This window comes from Phyllostomus discolor, chromosome 7 (assembly GCF_004126475.2).
Source record: "Phyllostomus discolor isolate MPI-MPIP mPhyDis1 chromosome 7, mPhyDis1.pri.v3, whole genome shotgun sequence".
Classification (NCBI taxonomy): domain Eukaryota; kingdom Metazoa; phylum Chordata; class Mammalia; order Chiroptera; family Phyllostomidae; genus Phyllostomus; species Phyllostomus discolor.
The window spans coordinates 125,831,444-125,851,456 of NC_040909.2; the positions used below are offsets into that span (position 1 = coordinate 125,831,444).

The following is a 20,013-nucleotide window of genomic DNA, read 5'->3' on the forward strand; positions in this document are numbered from 1 at the left end:
CATAAACTGAATCATAATTGTAGTTTTACAAACATTGACAAAACAGAGGTAACTTACACAGACCAGAAGAATGTCCCTGCTTTCACCCCTTGCTTGGTGGCCGTAATCCATAGCTAATGAGGAAAATATAAGAGGTTTAGAACATGTTCTGAGCTTTGGTCAAAGAAGAAAAATAGTTTTAAAATACATTATATCAGTTATCTTACACTCTACCCACACCACACCATAAATTTCACATTATTTGCAACCATGATTTTTTTCACATCTGGAAATCAGAATCGTTATTTCCATAAATGTTATTTGATATGTTCGCTGCAAAGGCTTTCAAAAGCTCCGCTATGATCCTAGTGGCATTTTTAACTCTTATTTCATGGTCTCTTCTGTACCTTTCTGATCGGATCATTGTTTTGAACACCACACTTACAGGGCAGAATTCTAATCATCAAAGGACCCAAGGGAAGACCATATGTGTTCTTTACTATTGAAAGCCTACAGAGGAGAATCCCAGTTTGGTACACAGATGTGGGGAACTTGGAACCTAGCTTTGCATTGTTTTGTTTTAAACTAGGTGAGTGAAAGGAAAAAAAGGGTTTTGTTTTTGTTTTTTAAAGATTTTATTTATTTATTTATTTGTTTATTTAGAGAGGGAAGGGAAGGAGAAAGAGAGAGAGAGAGAAACATCAATGTGCGGTTGCTGGGGGCCGTGGCCTGCAACCTAGGCATGTGCCCTGACTGGGAATCGAACCTGTGATGCTTTGGTTCGCAGCCCACACTCAATCCACTGCGCTATGCCAGCCAGGGCCAAAAGGTTATTTTTTTATTCTGGATTTTCCTTTGTATCTTCTACTTAGCCTGTTAGTAAGTGGAATTTTAGAAATGAGTTCCTGGAATAAGTTAGGTGAACCAAGCATTTCATTAAGGCTTGTAAAATATTCTTTCTGCCCCATGCTGTTGAGAGGCAGCAGACAGGGGCAGCTAAGAACCTGAGCTCCACATCTAGGCAGCTGGATTCCAAGCCCTGTCTCCGCCGTTCACCAGCCACACAGTCCTCCAGCAAGTTCCTTAAGCTCCCTGTGCTTCAGTCTCCTTCAAAGTATAGATAATATTACCTTGCACATAGGATTGTTCTAAGCTCTAAGGAGTTAATACATTTAAAGTCCTTAAAACAGTGTCTTAGCATTTGGTAACCACTTGATCCATTTTCATCTTAATTATTATGCAATAATGGAAATAAATGTGATCCAGTTATTCTAGGAGCATTAAAAACAACTTAAGATGGCCAGCGTCCCACCAAACAGAAGTCTAGGAGAAGAAAACCATTCACTTTAGGAGGCCAACGGGAAGGAGAAGTATGGCTACTTTCTTACAGACTGAAGCAAAAATGGTCTAGGAATCGCAGCCACTCCCTTTGCCGGTTTCACTGCATCCAGACTCTGAGAGGGACTCACTGACTCCAGGGAAAACATTTGGGTTTTGCGATCAAAGCGGTAATCAGGAGGCGTGAGGAGTTTGGCCATGGTCTCAGAAGGGTCTGAGACGCCTGGCCTGGGAGAGCACTGCAAAGATTCCCAGCTCCTTGGTGGGGCCCCAAAATCCCCAGCCACCCCCCAAATTGCAGCTATTGCAGCTGGCAAGTGAGGAACAAGGCAAGAGAACACAGGTACCCTGTTAGATCCTGGGTATTATCAGTACGGGAGAAGTGGGGTCCCATTGGGATGCATCGGAGAGATAAGGATCTCACATTGCTCCAAGCAGCATTCCAGGGTGTGGTCCAGAGCATATTCCACCTCACATACAAACTCCGGCATGCCCAGGTGCCCCAGCCTAAACAGGAGTCAAACCGTGTCCTGGAGTTTCACTCATTCATGTTCCAACTAGCAAATGGAGTCCCACTCATTCACGCCTCCACTAGCAAGAAGATGCGGTCAAGCCAGGTGCTGGACACCCCACAGGTGCCTCAAAACCTGCACCAGATCCTGGAGAGACCAGTTGCTCATGTTAAGTGATCTGTTTTCATACTTATTTCAACTTCAGAAACACAGCCTGGAGTGTTCATATCCAAACAACTTCCTTGAAAATTGAGTGGTTTGCTATTTTCAAGAAAGCTGTACTAGGCAATATTTGGCAGGTATGAAATATAAGATCAACCTGGGGTTTTCTAGTGGGTGTTTTTTTAAAGCAATTTTGTCAAACGATGACCCTGCACTTTGAAAGGTTGTACAGTATCATGGAACACGTGCTGATGTCATCATTATCTGCGCCACAGGAAGCCCTACAGATAACCTCTAGGTCGAAACACTGGAGAGGAGAGACCCCCAGGAGCGGCCTTTGCGGCGGCGGGAGGGGGCAGCCCTGGGAGAGAAGCCAGAGTGGGTGGGGACGGTATCCCGATGGCAAAACCTGAATCGCTTGTTCTTTACCCTTTCCTGTAGTCCCGAATTTTTGTAATCAGAAAAAGGTAACCAACCGTCCCTTTAACTGTAACCCATGTGAACTATGAGGATAATTTAAACATTCAAAGTTTTTATTTCTTCTCAAAAAGAAGAAGAAGAAGAAGAAGAAAATGATTCCTCCCTGCTTCTTGGTAAAAGTCACGCCAACCACACTTTCTAAAAGAAAATGGGAGTGTGGTCAGAAAAGTGCAAACGGAGAACAGATCGAACAACAAAGAGAGAGCACTTGAAATGAAACACACACATCTAAAAATCTCAGACCAAAGAATTCTAGCAGTAATGAAGCTGACCTGTCTCAGTTTAGCAAATGGTACTAGACTGAAGTGTAAAGTTTGTAAGTTAAATCAGATCATAAACAACTATAAAGGCTCCTTTGCAGGTCGTATGTGTTTATTATATTTCAGAAGTTAAATCTAGTAATTACATGGGGGGCGGGGGGAGGGTGGGGAGCAGTGGAGGCACTAAATCGTGGGTCCAAAAGAAGAAAAGTGAAAAAAGAGCCTCTGAAAGAGAGAGAGAGAGAGACAGAGAAATTCCTAGTTCCTTGTTAATTCAGAGAAATGGGATCACAATTCTCTGAATGCGAATGCAGCTTCCTCAAGACTGGTACAGCAACACAGCTAAAAAAAAAATGAGCTGAGAAGACACTGGGTGGAGACACACCCAACTTGAATCCCCAAGTGTCGCCCATTTCCCTGCCCGATCTCTAGGTCAGGATTTCAACATCAAATGTTGACAACAGAGTTTTCCAACATCTGTGTCCTGGGTGCTCTAGTTTAAAAAGGAGATGCATGGGAATAATATTGTACCTTTTTGATATGTTATCAGGAATAAAAAATATTTTTAAAAAAGCTTTCCTGCTGCAACCAGAAAGATTTAAATGTGAAATCAAACACTTTCTCAAATGAAGGAATGAATGCAGCTTTAAGAGAAGGACAGAAGTTTTGAAAAAGAAAATAAGTGAAAACCATTTTTCAAAACCATGAATCACGGTCATAGTCTTTCTAGCAGTTCTTTTTTTTTTATTTTATTTTAATCATTGTTCAAGTACAGTTTTCTGTCCTTGACTCCCATTCCAGCCCACCCACCCATCCGTCCCCATTTCTACCAGTTCTTTGCAGAGAAATGATTCTGGTGCATTCAAAAGCACGGAGGTAGGACAAATAGAATTCTGGGAGACCGGAGGGAGGGGTGGGGCACTAGTACACACAGAAGGAAATCAACTATCGAGACTCAAGAGTCAGAACAAACTAAGGATGTTGTCAGATGATCCAGCAGAAGAGACTGTGGACCAGGTGGCTCTTTCCAGGCGGGTAGGGCCAAAGAAGGAGAGTGACAAAGTACAGGAAGGATGTTCAGGCCAACGAGCCGCACACGGGGGTGCCGAACCTCCACGGGTCCGGCTGTGGGTGGGGCAGGTCCTGAGACTAATGAAATACGTAAAGCAAGGCCCTACCCGCTTGGGGCCCACAGTCTAAAGCAGGCCTGTGAACAATTTCAAAAGGATATGGTCAAATTGATGACAGAAGGAATATGAAAACCCAGAGGAGGGTCTCTGAGCTTAGCCAGGGCTGAAGGAGCTTAGTGAGGGCCCCTTGGGGGCAGGTATTTCAACGGAAAATTGAAAGATAAGTGTAGCAAAGGGATCAGGTAAGGAGAGTCCACCCTAAGCATGTTAAGATACGATCAAAAGAGGAGGAAATACAGATTTCTAGCAGTATATGGAAAAGAAACAACAGAATAAAGAACAGATAAAATTTTCTGGAAAAGAAAGCCATGCCTCCCAACTAGCGGGGATAATGAACTAGACAAAAAGCGGTGTGCTGTCGAACTTGCACTTTCCATCAAGCTGCTCCCTTTGGCCTGGAAGCTCCCTCCTATTCTAATGTCATTCCTCTCTTCGCTGTCTCTTTCTAGAGCATGCCATGTTCCTCAGGATCCACTCACTGCATCGCACAATACTGGCAGAAAGCAACAGCAGCCCTAGCAACTTGGGAAGTGATGAGTACATGTCTTCTCCTCTTGCAAATGCCTTCCTCCAGAAATTCGGGCTTTAAAAGACTTGCATCTGGGAGCATGGGGAGAGGATTGTGGGACTGGTTTCTCAGGTCCCCTCGCATAGTGGGCCCCTTGAGGTCTCATTCATTCTCCCCCTTGCTGAGCCCAGATTTAAACAGAACAGGGAATTGCCCCTGAGATACCTTAGTAGGAGGAATTGCAAAGTTATACTAGAGAGGTTTTTCAAAGAAACACACTTAAAAAACTCCATTAAGAGGACTGAACATACTTTAAAACAACAGCAACGAAAGGGATTCCATTAAAAAATGTATGAGATATGTAGGCTCACAAAGTGAATGACAACTTTTTAATAGCACATTTTAAAGATTGACAAATTCAAAGCACAGTCAACTTTGCTGAAGTGGCTATATTGGGGTTAAAAAATTAAATTAAAGAAATTATTTTGGGGAACCTAATGGTGAGATTCAAATTTTCAGATGGACACTGAAACAAATGTCTGATTCCATCTTTTAGATTTTAAACCAAGATAAGAGTGGTTCTTATTTGCCACTTAATCTGACCCTTATATTACTATTTAAGCAAATTTCTTTCATGGTTTAATCACTCAGTAAAAGTAATCTGAGTTTAATTTAATTACCTTTTTACTTTTTAGAAATGTTTTTATCATAGTTTCATACATTTTTCCTTACTCCAGTTATTTTTTCACTGATGATTTTGTAAAATGTACAACCCTCTGAGAAGATGATACAGATGTTCAAGAATATCTATCAACGCTCAACTTTTCTTATACCACTTGTAGTTTCTTCCACCCTTACACTGTAGTTTCTTAGAGTGTCTGACTGTATGTTGTCCCTATATGCCACATTTCAGTAAAATATGTCTTTAAACCATAGTACTATATTCCTTGGGATCCTTATTCTGGCATCTTATTCAAGAAGACAGAAACACGAGTCGGTTTCACCACAAATCTTGGTCAGCACTAGGAGAGTCCTCAACTTGGTCAAATGTGTCAACTTGGGGAGTTAATAAGGAAACAGGCAAACAGTCAGACAGAGACTTCATTTCACGGGGCAGGTTAATAGCGTTCCCGCTGCCCAAGTTAATGAATATGTGGACTCATCTTCTGAGTCACGCCAACCCAGAGGAAACCTAATGTCAACATTTGGCGTAAGGTGATCCAATTTGATAAAATTACTGTTTATCTCTGTATCCTCTGTGGTTCCGGGCAAAGCCGGCTTCCACGACAAAATTAATAGAAAAGACCAACGAGCAGGAGCCTGATGGAGTTCTAATTTCAATCATTTTATTTGCACATAAACCGACGCTCTCGCATAAACTTTGTTTGTGAAATCCGCCCTGTAAACAAATTTCACGATGCTCCCAACCTAGGTCATCGCAGACTCCCCGGAGCCCAGCCCAAACAAGGGCGACAGAATCAGAACCTCTCCTATAAAGGAACACTTCTACAGACACGCAAGAAGTCTTCCCATGTTTATTTTTTCTTAATGAAAAGTCCATATTTAACCTTGTATACTGATTTATTATGCGATATAAATATTTTTTCACAAACGGCCTTTTCTCAGAGAAGAGGTCTTTTTTTTTTCTTACTCTATATTCTCTATTCCGCCCATAGATTGCGGCAAACGTCTCCAGGCAGGAGATCATTCGGGGGCGGGAGACACACGGACGTGTGCGGATGCTGTTGCCTCTCACGGCGGTTGCCCAGAGGCCTCCCAGCCCTCCTTCCCAACCAGGGCCCCGGGGAGCCACAGCCCTGATCACAGTGGACGAGACGGAACCTTTGCCATCCTTTTCCCACGGGTCTCTGATCGACCGTGTGGGCTGGGATGTGCTCCTGTGGGGGAACTCTGATCCCCCCACCCCTCCCCCCGCCTGCGGTCACGTGCACTTAGCTCAGTTCCACACACTCACGAGTCATGGCCTTAGGTTGCGGCTTCGCTCACATCTGACCAAAGCAAGTTGCCTAACCACACACACAGTCACAGGGAAAATAGTAGGCAGAGAGCCCCCTACACCCTTTTTCACTTTCTGCCCAGGCATTTAATGTGAAGTGAGCAGGATGATTTCTTTCAAAGTATCAATTTGTTGGTCCAGAATCAAGGTAGGATTTCTTCTATTTTTTAATAAATATTTTATTTATTTATTTATTTATTTATTTGTAGAGAGAGGGAAAGGAGGGAGAATGGGAGGGAGGGAAACATCAATGTGTGGTTGCCTCTTGTGCGCCCCCTACTGGGGACCTGGCCTGCAACCCAGGCATGTGCCCTGACTATGAATTGAACCAGCGACCCTCTGGTTCACAAGCCAGTGCTCAATGCACTGAGCCACACCAGCCAGGGCTGGATTTCACCTACTATATGGAACTTCCAAAACTTTTACAAAAATGAGTTAAATAAAAGAATGACTTTATTGTGATTTCATTGAGTTCCCTTTTTTCAGCAAGTTTCCCTGTTTCTGTTCACATGTCATCTGGGCCAAAATTCTGGGGTAGTTATATTCATTCACTTCTTTTTTTCACTGTACCCCCAAATCTAGTGAATCAATAAGGTTTGACTCTTCCTTCTTCAAAATGTTTCTGAAATTCATCCCTAGGTCACTATTTCTACCACCGTCACCCTAATGAAGATATTTATCATCTCACATTTTTATAATCACAATGTCACATAAACATATACGCATGTATATACACACACATAGACATGAGCACATGAAAATATACATTATAGATGCACAGATACACATACATATATACACAGTATATATGCATAGATATGAATACATATACACATCATATGCACACATGGACACATACGGGTAGGGCACAGTAGGTTTACAGTTGTATGAAAAATAACACAATAATTAATAAATAATTCAAGAGTAAACTGTTTTGCATACTCACAACTGTAAACCGACATTTACCCCACACTGCATATTATATACACACACATCCACACACATATACAAATAACAAAGGAAAGAAACATTGCCAGTTATGAAAAAATCATATGCAGCTTTTTTGCAGGTAACCCATTTGGGAATGAAATGTTTCGGTGCACAGAGACACACACAAAAATGCGAAACTTACTGGTTGGCCTCCCCACCATCTGTGATTAAACTTCTCTTTCCCTCGAAGATAGAAACTGGCATCAAATACGGGATCGTACATTGAATTGCCAACAATTCCATGTGATTCTGGATACAGCCCCTTTGAGTAAAAGGAAATTTATCACTAAAATAGCAACATAATAATCCACACACATTAGTTCCATTGTAAATGTTCATAACATAGAAGGTTTTATAGCAATAATTAATTTCCAAATTTATATTTTATACATAAAACCTTTACATGTGTCTGAGCAAACATAAATATTGTCTATGTACTGATTTTAAGCCATCTGAGAGACTTGACAGTATTATAAAAAGATTAATATTTGGGTCTTTTGAACTGTTGCAATTTAATATGATGACAACAATTTTTATTATAACAAATTAACCTTTAGCTGAAATTTATTTATGTGCCTCCAAAAAAAAAATTTCCCTTTCAAAATACATTTTTCTCAGTTCTATTTCTAACCCCAAACCAAAAAATAATAGTAATTAAATAAATTAAGCCCATTTTTAAAGAAGAAAGCAAGGTAGAATTGAAAGTATCTGAAAATGAAAACGCAGCAGCCCTGAAGTCAGTATTTTTACTTGAAAACTGAGAAAACACACAATAGCTCCTGTGGCGTCTGAGGGAGGTTTAATGTGTGCATTTAGACGGAACAGCCCTGGGAAACCAGCTTGGGTCTTAAAGCTGCAGTGACACTGTGCCACCGACAAGGCTGCAAAAGGTGTTTACTGAGAACAGCCAAGGCAGAGAAGATGGGACACAGGGAGGTTTTCTTTGGACACTAAGGAACATGCAATCGGCCCTTTGACTCTCTGCCGTTTGAAAAGAATACTTACAGTGGCCAAGGTGTACAAGTTGGGAAATGTCTTCGTCGGGTACACAGGCCTCATGTAAGGAGAGTGAGTACCGCAAGACCCTGGAGGCGAGATCGGGACGGGAGAACCAACAGAAATCACTCCGTGCAGGGAACCCGCTTTATAAACTCTCACAGGCACACACTAACCTTCGCTTTCGTATTGCAAATAATAAAATACATTTCAAGCCACGCATCCACAGATCTCCCAGCCCCCGGCTGAGCACTCACTTTGCAGACCATGGATGACAGATGAGAGAACACAGTATAGAAGCGACTTACTGAGTTTTTCGATGTTAGGCATGACCTTGCTGCCTTTCTTCATGTATGAGGCACGGAAGCCATCCACGGAGAAGATGATTAATGGAGGGCGGACAAACCTTAAACGGTACCACATTAAAGCCTTAGAAAAATCATTGCCACAGAGTTTCCATGATGCCAAGTCATTCTCAATAATTGGGACCAAGGATTTCCAAGATGAAACCTCAAGTGAAGAGATCGGTACAAGCCTGGGCTTCCAGCCACGTACCACTTTTGGCGCCTGAAGTTCAGAGCCAAATGACCAAAGTCATAAAGCAGCCAGGGCAGGGACCAACTCCCCCTAATGTGCTCCCTCCACAGCTGCCTCCCACACAGCAAACAAGGCTTTTCACAGTGCAAAAAGCTGTTACATTTGCCGAGACTATGTTTTCTCTCACTTGCTACCTGGAAAATGTCTGCTCATTCTTTAAAATCCAGCTTAAGTTTTCCCCTTCTGTAATATCAGTTGCCCACACTTCTGAATTCCTTTAAGATATTAATTCACACCTCCTTTATTGTTTACATATATTCTATCACAGTGTATCGTTCTGTTAACATGTTTATCTCCTTCGCCAGTTTCAAAGCACAGTTTGCGTCTCACTCGTCTTTTTTCTGGACCCGTGGGAGGGCTACATTACTGTTTAGCACAGGAATGAATGAATATGAAATTAAGGCAGTAGCATCTCTGTCAGGAGAACTAAGCGCTAGTAAAAAAATCATTTAGGTTTAATTATATGATCATTGCAAAAAATAACTTAATTATTGAAAACCTCTAAAAAGGTAATTAATACAGGACTAGACTAGCCATCTAACTAGGGCAGGATCTGATCAAACAGGCCCTTTGTTATATTCTAAATATATAGTTGTTTAATCAGACTTGAGAATACTAAACCATGCACGAAACTGTTTCTAATAGCTTAATGGTAATGCAGCAAGGATAGGCTTGAGTTTATTTGAAGTCACATGAAGAGCGAGAGGCATATTTTAAATAGAAAGCATTTGGAACAATGATCTGTAAGAGTTTATTGTTATCATGGCTGTTATTTAACAAGACTTGTGTCACTTAGAATGGTTTTTCCTCAAAAAATAACTGACTACATTTTAGACAGTCAGAAACGACTGCCCTCCCATTCTAAAAGCCCAAAGAAGTTCAGGTGGCCCATGAATGTTAAAAAGGAGATCAAAATCAAAACAATATCTAAATACTTGGATTTCGTGCCCCAAGCTATGCTTAAAAGAAAATGTACACTTGAACAAATGCATTTGTGAAAACACATTTGTTGAAAATGTATTTTCTGCCCGGCTTTTTAAGGGACCATGAATTTTCAGCAGTTTCCTGAAAGGCATAGTAAGTGCCTGATGCTGGTCACCCCTGAGCTGTGGGGTGTCACTTCACTTCGGTGGCTTGTCACACTTCTGCAGCATCTGGTAGGAAATACCATCTTTTTTTTTTAAGATTTTTATTTAGTTAGTTTTAGAGAGGGGGGAAAGAGAAAGAGTGGGAGAGAAACATCAATGTGTGGTTGCCTCTTGTGTACCCCCCAGTGGGGATCTGGCCTGCAACCCAGGCATGTGCCCTGACTGGGAATAGAACCTGCGAGTCTTTGGTTTGCTGGCCCACCACACCAGCCAGGGCAGGAGTTACCATCTTGAATGATATTTTTGAGAAGTTCTAGCAGCTTTCCCTCTGCCCACTGCACCCCCCAAAAAGTCAAAAGCCACACTTTGGTGGGGAGAAAACGGGAAAAAGTTTCTTTTCTTCCTAAGTGATATTTAGATTCACTTTGTGAAATCTTCAGCTAAGGTGGACATAGCTTGCCTGTATAAGAGGATTTCAGTTTGTCGTCCTTTTTAACCATTTATCCTTCTCTATCCTGTGATATTTTCTCAATTAATCAAGTGCATTTTTATGCTCTTCATGAAAAACACTTACCCTGCAGGGCATTCTGGTGCCTTGATTTCCTCACAGTCATCATCCACCCAGTGTGACTCTCCTAGAAGAGAAATGGGTACATTTACTGGTCAATCAAATGAAAAACGGCATCCAGAGGCTCGACAAGTACCATGCCAGGACCTGTGTCCTGCTGACACGTGTATTATGGGACAACATCTAAAAAGAAACTGAAATGCAGCCCCGTGTCTGGTTTGGCTTCCTAAAGTACACTCATACACAATGAGAAAGCTAAGATTTAATAACTCCAAGTGGTGTTTATGGAAACCTTCAGAGTCTAAATGGTTTCTAGATAAAAACACCAGTGGCATCAGCGACTAAAATGCGATGTTTGTTTCCCTCCAGAAATAAACTATTTGGCCATTAGATGCAACATTCTTCTCTCCACCACCAAACATCTCAAAGCCGTAGAAAGTATGGCACAACTTCCCTTAGGTTGGGGGACAGGGCATGGAAGGCGCAGGGGTGATGGCTGAAAGATGCAATAGATGATTTGCCAGTGGCTCTGTGTACGACCCTGGAATTCAGGAATACAAACCATGCTATCTTAATAGAGGCATCTGTAACAGTGTCAACAACAAAAATAAGGGGAAAACAACAATGCTATATTTCACTTTTATCTTCCACCAAGATCTCAGAGTATAACCCTCTCTCTCCTAAGTTACCCCATGGAGAACAGGGAAAAGAAAGAACTCAGATCAAAACCGTGGCTTCCCTTAGGGGAAATAAAAATTATCAAAACCATGTACCATATCTTGCCATGTATAATGCACACTTTTTTGCCCAAATGTTTGAGGGAAAAATAAGGATGCACATCAAACATGGGTAGTACTAATTCCATATCTATATAAATGTTTTTAATTATTTTATTTATGCTTATGCATTAGAAGTGTAACTCTAGAAAGCAACAATGATACCTATATGTAAAATAATACCCTAGAATAGGATCATCAGTTTTGTTTCTAAACAGAAATAAATAAACATTTGAATTAAAAAATGAAAACATGATTTTTTTCTTGAAAGTTTGGGCTAAAAACATGGGTGTGCATTATACATGACAAAATACAGTACCTTAAACTGTTGTAAAACATACAAAAACCATGAGTCTTAAACATAAGTAAAATGTGTGGCCAAGACTGTGACGGAATTGCTCCCATATAAATAGCACCGGAAACCTCCCTGGTCGACAAGAATCTAACTACTGACAACTGTGTGAGAAGTGGTCCTTAAAATGGGAAGCTGTACCCCTCATGTAATAACCCAGGGGGTGCACATGGGCCTCACAAAAGTCCTGAAACTAGAATTTTAAGCAAAAAAAAAAGCCAATGTTTAATGACTCAATGGTCAAGGATACCTAGGACTTTTTCTTTATCTTCTCATCCAATAGCCTTTGTGGCCTCGTAGTACAGTTACTACATAGGGAAATAAAAGGGAAGAGGAAACAAATCCTCAATCAAAGGTATGCATTATCCACAGTTACAATGATTGTTCAGATGGGGGAAATTTTCCGAACTCAAGAGTAATGGAGTGCCCTTTTGCCAAAACTGAACACTACGCATGTTTCAGAACTGATATGCTTTTTCCCTAAACCCTTTTGTTTAACTTTCATTTTTTAATTTTTTAATTTTCAATTACAGTTGGCATACCCTATTATATGAGCTTCAGGTGGGCAACACAGCAACTAGACATTTATATAATTTATGAAGTGATCATCCCAGTAAGTCTAGTGCCCGGCTGACGCCACCCAGAGTCATTACAATGTTATTGACTATATTCCCTACGCTCAACAGAACCTCCTCTTGAATGTTCCATACCACAGCTAGGAAGAAGAACTTACGTTAGCCACTAAAAAGTGACTTGCAAACTTTTCATAAAGATTCTTGGGTTCTCCTACTAACTTTTATAAGTAGGGACCATGGTGACTGAAACTCCTTGAAGACCGAAACTGCATCTTTTACATTTTTTGGTAGCCCACTGACTAGTATTTATTATCAGAACAAAACCATCATATTCTTTTTTTTAAACCATCATATTCTACAATCAAGCATCCAAAGTCAGCGTGCACACACGCATGGTTTTGGGGTGGGTAGGACAGGAGCCGTTAGTGCCCCATCCTCGGGCTGCTGCTAGTTCTTCGGCTTACAGCGGCCAGGACCCCTGGCCTCAGGAGAAAGGACCCGGATTTACTTCCCAGAGCCTGCAGTAGAGCAGCCCAAGCCAAACCTACTTGAGACTGCATTCTTGCTCACTTCCCCTCCTCACCTCCACTTCCCTCGCTCTCTTACACGGTTTTCCTGCCAAGTATTCCCCCAGCAAATTCCATGTATCTCAGGTCCTGCTTCTAGGCAACCAGACCTGAGACCAAGGCAGGCACTTGAGAAATCTCTTCCTTACAGTGGCTCTGTCTCAGTAGGGAATTTGTGGTTGTTCCCTAGTTATTTCAGATCTGTGACATTCAGGGAAGCAAAACTCAGAAAGAAGCCTGAGAAATCTAAAGGCACATCCCGCTGCCTCCTCCCAAGCCCTAATCCCAGGTGTTATATCCCCGATGTCCAGGATGTCTTGGAGCATCTCGTTTCTGTTCTCTTACAGCTCGAGCCCCTCCAGGGAAACAGGTACCTTTGCAAACCACTTGGTAGTTGGTGCAGCAGTCCCCCCTGGCCAAGCAGTCCTCTGAGCAGTGACATGCATTGTCTTCGTTTCTGACTTCTCCGCATCTGTCCTTCGTGCACTCCCAGCCGCCAGCTGAAATCGGCACAAGGAAACACTTTCACTGCTTCGCACAAACCAAATGAAAGAGGCCACAATTGCTTACAAGGGTTGCCAACAAAAAGAGCCGAAAATCCCACATCTCGTTTAATCTGCTTGTGAAATTGGGGTTGGCCTGAAGCCCAGACGATATTTGGAGGACTTACAAATAGAATGAACGCCTAATTTTTAAGTCAGAGTACAAAGCCAAACACAATCGAGCTCCTTGGGGAACAACGGAACTCTTACTGATGGCGGACTGTCCTGAAAGACCCAACGAAATGTACGGTGTCTGAGGTTTGTAATCGGGGTAGTTACCATTGTAGGCGTAGTCACTATAGCTCAGCTCTTTTATTCTCCGAAGTAGCTTTACTTCACTTAAATCAGCTTGATTTAAAAATAAATGGTTGTGCAACTAAATGGCCTCGACCTACTATGAGATGCACCTGAAGGTTAAAGTCCTAAACAGATGCAAAGATTTTTAAATGCATGTTAAAAAACATTCACAGTTCCAATCATTGACCAAATGGGGCCCTAACAACAAGGAGGTCAGAGTCCCCATGTTCGAGGAGGCCCGTGGACGAGGTGGATTTCTGTCTGAGCAGACTCCATTGAGAGCTCACAGCTCAACTCTCCCAAGAGGAAATTTTCAGAAAGAGTAATATTTTCCTTCTAAAAAGCATGTTTTATTTTTTGCCTGGCTTTTTTTGACCACAAGACTCTAAGTTCCAAGGCAAGAAAACACACCCTTTTCACCCTCCAGTGCCTGAGACTGTGCCTAGCACGTGCTCAGTATTCCATGAACATTTATTGCATCTACTTGAAAATCACCGTGAAAACAAAGTGTGACTCTTTAAATTCAGGACTGTCACATGGAGAAACTTTATAGTTAATCCATTTATTCGATAAATCCATGTTTATTATGTTTTCCATGGTCCACATGCTGGGGACATTGTGAAGAACAGGAAAAACCCAGTCCTGTCTTCATGGAGCTTAGGTTCCAATTGCGATAGACCACAAGCAAGGAAATAAGGAAACGAGACGAGGCCGGCCTGTGCTGAGTGCTGCTGCAGAAAGAACAGGACGGCATGGGCAGAGAACAGCCTGGTGGGGTGGGGTGGGGCTGCTCCTGGAGGCAGAACACTCCAGAAAGTGTTCTCTGAGCTACAGCACACTTCGAGTCATTATCTCTTTAAAAAGTGGAAGGCACTGATTTTAGAAAGCAATGCTGCTCCTTAAGAATAGTCTACTAAGATATACTATATTGTTAGGTGAAGAAGTAGGTAAAGAGATATCTGTTGCCATTCTAGAAAATGGTGCCACTACTGTTTCATTTCCATTCTTTTATTTATTTACTTATTTACTTATCTCTAATTTTCTTTATTGTATGTTTTCCATTACCACGTATCCCTTTTCACCCCTCTCCCGCCACATTCACCACTCTGTTCTTCATGTCCATGTCCATTTCCATTCTGTCAGACCTACTTGTGCCTCCTGATTTCATTCTCGGATTCCATTCCCCTATCTTCACTGCCTTCACTTCCCAAGTGAATTAAATGCCTGGGATTCCTTTATCCAGACCTTCTATCCCAAACAGCCATTTTTCCAAGGTTACTTTGACTGACAGAGATCATGGGTTTCCCCCCGCAATTCAAGGACAATTTGACCCACCAACATACTTTTATTCCTCCTCTAATTCCATGAAAAAATTACTTTGCTTAACAAAGAGCATCACTATTAATAAGTTAGATTTATTGAGGAACTACTAACTTCAGATAAGAATGAAATTTTTAAAAATTCAAGGTTCAGAGTGAACTATAAGCAAGGTATGAGTCAATCGATTGCAAAATTTTCAAAGCAAACATTGGAATCAACATAAAAAGCATTTAACCTTACTGGATAGTAAGAACGCTACCTATCAGACCAGAAAAAGGCTTTAACACAGGAATATAAATTTTTTAAATGAGAGTTGGGGAAAAGGCAGTAGTGAAAAGCTCTCGGGCCCTTTGAGGAAAATATAAACTTTTGACAGTGCCATTTTGTAATATATTTTTAATTTTTTTAAATGTAGGTACATTTTGATCCTAAAATCCAACTTATAGGAATTCGTTTTAAGGAAAATAGACAAAAATACAAACATGTGTGAATAACGTTCATTGATACATTAATAATAGCAAAAAGGGGGGAATATAAGTGCTGACCGATGACTCAGTGAGGTAGGCTGTGGCCGTTCAGTGGAACGCTACGTGGGCATTCAAAGGATGATGTGCATAGAGACTTATAAATACAGACACATCCTCACAAGGCTCTACTCACGTGTGCGCTCACATATACTCCCATGTATACATACACGTACACACATACATTCTAAACACACACACAAAGTAGTCAGAGTTTACACTGAAACATTGATGGTGCTTATTTCTAGAGGGTGCTTGTGTCAGCAAAGTAAAATCTCAAAGTCTGTTTTCTTTAACTTTTTGCTGTGATTTGACATTTGATTCTTCCACATTTGGCACATGTTATCCTTGTGCATGGGGAATAAATGACTTTAAAAATGTTCTTGTAATCCATGTTTATAAAACCTGGGAAGAAAGACACGAGCTACATTCAGAGAAAGCTAAGCCAGAGTCAGGAGATTCATTCAACTTTTCAAGGAGCTCTGAGATCAGGAATCCCGAGGGCTGAGACAATGTGTCAGGGGCAAGGCACGTCAGGAAACGTCAAATATTAGTTGGCTCTTCCATGCCAAGCAAACAGGCCACTGGCTTGAAATGATGTCTCAGAGCCAAAGGACTCTGCTAGAACATGTGCTCCATCCGTATATTCAGTTTACAAGGTTCTCAGCATTTAAATTTGCAGACTCACAACTAAGGAAACTGAGAGGAGTTTCAAAGGAAAGTAATCCCCCCCCTCAAAAAGGGGGCCAAGTGTTTGGAAAATGTATTGTGCACAACACAACCTAATAAAACTTTTCTTCTTTGGGGGGAAACCAACAAATCAGAAGTAGAAAAGAAGTTGATGTCAGTTTTCATATAATTAAGGGATATTTCCTTAGTAGAGAAGAATAACGTCTCTGTTTCTAATGATATCATTAGAAAGAGCAGAGTAACGTCAATGATAATAAAAGGCGGATTTTTGAAAGAATCATCTTATCATACATAAAAGTCCAGAAACAAGTAATAGCGTGTCCGTGGAGCTGTGGAATCTCTGCACCCAGTGGTCTGAAGCCCCAGGCTGACTGTCATCTTTCTCAGAGGGTTTGAATGCGATGCTGCCCAGAGGTGCGGTGGGCGGCCTGCAAGGCACCTTCAAAGTTCTATATAAAGTGTTGGGCTTTACGGACAGAGCACGCAGCATGGCAAATGTCTCCAGAGGTGCTTCTTCTCAACTGGTGTGCCTTCACTCAAAAGTCTACATACTCTACTGACTGTTGTAGTATAGAAGAAATGTTTGAAAAGTCAGGAAGAGATGTGAGTGCCACCCTGAGCACGTGCTCCCACGTAGAATTCCAGAGCAATTTTCCAGTTGCACAGAGAATGGGGAGCAACATCAGGGTGGAACAATAATCACTCCATGGTGCGATGAAATAAACAAATGCTAGAAACTGTGCAAAATAAATAGATACCAAAAAAAGGAAACCAAACTTTAAGAATGTGCACAATTTCAGTCCACATGCCCCAGCAGTGAATGTGGGAATTGACAGCAAGAGAGAGAAATGATGAAGATTTAAAAAAAAAAAAAGGTCTGGCCACAAGTATTTCCAAAACCAGGAAGTGACTAGAGCTGCAAAAAACCTTCTTCTGGTGGGCCTTGTGGGAAGCAACAGTTACGCCAGGTGCACTTTTTATACAGTTGACGATCATTCAAGAAACAAAACTTAAACGTACAGTTTGGTTTGGCCAAAGCAGGGTGTCAGTGCCAGGGGGTATAACAGCAGGGGGTTGTAAGCCACCTCACTGAGGCTAGAGGACTCAAAAGTTGCATACCTGTCTTCAGACAAAGCTCATCAAAGTCATGGCAGCAACTGCTGTAGCTCTTACACAGGTTGTCACAGCGACAATCAGGAGGTCCAACTTCTTGAAGTTCGAAACATCGACCCTTACAAGATCCGGAGGTGTTGGTCCAGGGCGAGTCTGATAACACTGCAAGACACGAGAGACAAAGGCAATGGGACTGGGAAGTGGGTCATGGCACCATGGCGGGGGTGTGGCATGGGAAGGGGTACAGCTCGGTAACACAGCCATACTCTGGCCAAGCAGCCTGGCCATGGTCCATCACCTGCTGACCATGGTCCCTCGGCAGGTCACTGAGTTTCCTTGTGCCAGTTTCCCCATCTGTAAAGTGAGGGGACTCATAAAAGTCACTCGAGGTTGTAATGAAAATTAAATGAAACAATCCGTGCAGAACACTTAGCAGGTGGTGAGACATATAGAAAGCGTGACAAGTGTTGGCTGTTGGTTTTATTACTTTTTACAATTATGACTACAAATCCGTGTGGGTTAGTGTCTCTGTGGAAGCCAGTGATGTCAGGACAGAAGAGAACTTCAACACACGTGCTGAGAAACGAGAGCGCCTTTCCCTACTTTAAAAGCCATAGCTTTTCATGAGGAAAATTGAGCCTAAATGTTCTGAGAACGGTCTGACCATGTGCGATTGGAATAGAGACTTTTAAAATCTCTTGCAGCCATAAAATCTACACCTGTAACTAGAGTTGCACAAAAGTGAATTTGACAATCTTGGCTTGTCAAAAAGAAAAATCCTCATTTGGCATTGTCGTATGACAATTATTTAGCTAGAAATCTTAAAAATCAACTAAAGTGGGGGAAGAAGTGAGAAAAATTCCACAAATTTGTAATGTACAGGTAATATAAGTTCAAAAATTACATGGAAGTTTAATTCATGATAGTGCCTAAAATATAAAATATCCAGGTATAAGTGTAATAGGACCTGTGTAGAACCTACATGAAGAACACATTAAAACTTTACACAAAGGTATTTCAAAAGACTTAACTAAATGGAAACACATACCATCCTGAATGTAAAAATATCCGTATTACAAAAATATCAGCTCTTCCTAAATAAACCTAAAGATTCCATGCATTCACAAGAAGATTACCTGAAACTTGAGAGAGTATTAAAAGTTTATCAAAAATAAATATATGAAAATAGAGAAAACTAAAAAGGGAGAGTAATTTGGTGAAGACCTAGATAGTAAAATATATTCTGAAGTTAATTAAGATAGTTTGGTACAAAAAAAAAAGATAGTTTGCTACTGAAAATAAGTAGGTCAGTGCTGGGGTGGGGATAAGAAACAGGACCAAATACATGAGAATTTATTTTACAATGAAGGTAACACTGTAATGTTTTCATTTTTTAAAATTACAATTTACGTTCAATATTATTTTGTATTAGGAAAGTAACATTTTAAATCAAAGGAAGAGTGAAAACTTAATCAGTAAGTGAAGGTTTAATCAGTGAATAGTGCTGGAATAACTAGCTGTCTGGACAAAATAAAACATGTTCTTCATCCTCACTTACAAAATAATCCCTTTCTGATGCACAGAATGTATAAGCAACATCAAACCTGTTGCTAAATTAAAAAAAAGTTGTAGAATATCACACAATTTAGAAGTATCTATCCCTTTTTAAAATGCATATGAACCTTTCACGCAGAAATTCCATTACTAGGAACTTGCCTTTCATATTATATTTGCAAAACTCATCAAGATATATATATATATATACACAAGAAAGAATCACTCTAGCCATAAAAAGAATATTGCCCGTCCCTTAAAAGGATGAGCAGATCCATGTAGGCTAATGTGGAAAGATCTACAAAATATATAAACAAGTTTTTTAAAATATTAAAGTACAGGACAGTGTTAATAGTAAATAGTACCTATAATAGGGATAAAAAAAGACAATAAACAAAAAGATAAAATGTGAATATCCTAATAAATGTTATTTATGACATGCAATTTATCATTTGGTTTCCTTCTGTGCATGTTTATACTTTTTATAATCAGCACACTATAGTTTTAAAATTAAAAACACACAGATGCAGAGGGGAGAGCAGATGCTAAGTGACATTTCTAGGTTTATCAAAGCCATTTATCTGAACATCCTGTTCATCCTTTACTCCTCTGTCCTCTTTGAAGTCAGAAGCACCCATTTTAGCCTTGATGGCATCAGCTCCGTTCTACTAAAGCAAACAGACTCACTAGACCATGAAATGAGAAACCCCTTTGCATGGTTGATTTCGGGATGTTGAAACTGTACATACGAAACCATGCCAGTTCAGTTTAGGAAATAATGTCAGGTTTCCAAAGCAATGCTTTCCCTCCGGTTCATAAACCGCATTTTTCTATTGACTTTGGCCAACTGCACACGCTGGACCAGAAGAAACTGGAGGGGAGGGAGAAAGGGAACTGAGATGTGAAAAAAGGAAGGAAGTCTTTATAGTAAAAGTAGAGATAAGGAAAATGCTTATCATTGAGTTATTTCTGTAAGTTTACTCCTTAGAAGTCCAACAGTAGACTAATAAATTCCCATG

The 20,013-nt window shown here is 40.9% G+C and overlaps 1 protein-coding gene across 5 annotated transcripts in view; it reads right to left on the reverse strand.

The window, feature by feature from the left end:
• The window catches only part of ENPP2 (ectonucleotide pyrophosphatase/phosphodiesterase 2), a 98,007-nt gene that overhangs the window by 47,322 nt on the left and 30,672 nt on the right, over window positions 1–20,013 (reverse strand). For all 5 annotated transcript variants that reach the window (XM_036031377.1, XM_036031376.1, XM_028533817.2 and 2 more), the window contains exons 3-9: window positions 17,447–17,602; window positions 13,329–13,454; window positions 10,692–10,752; window positions 8,741–8,838; window positions 8,442–8,521; window positions 7,579–7,698; window positions 58–113 (exon numbers count right to left, since the gene is read on the reverse strand). In XM_036031377.1, the coding sequence (XP_035887270.1) occupies window positions 58–113; window positions 7,579–7,698; window positions 8,442–8,521; window positions 8,741–8,838; window positions 10,692–10,752; window positions 13,329–13,454; window positions 17,447–17,602 (697 nt within the window). The remainder of the gene's footprint in view (window positions 1–57; window positions 114–7,578; window positions 7,699–8,441; window positions 8,522–8,740; window positions 8,839–10,691; window positions 10,753–13,328; window positions 13,455–17,446; window positions 17,603–20,013) is intronic.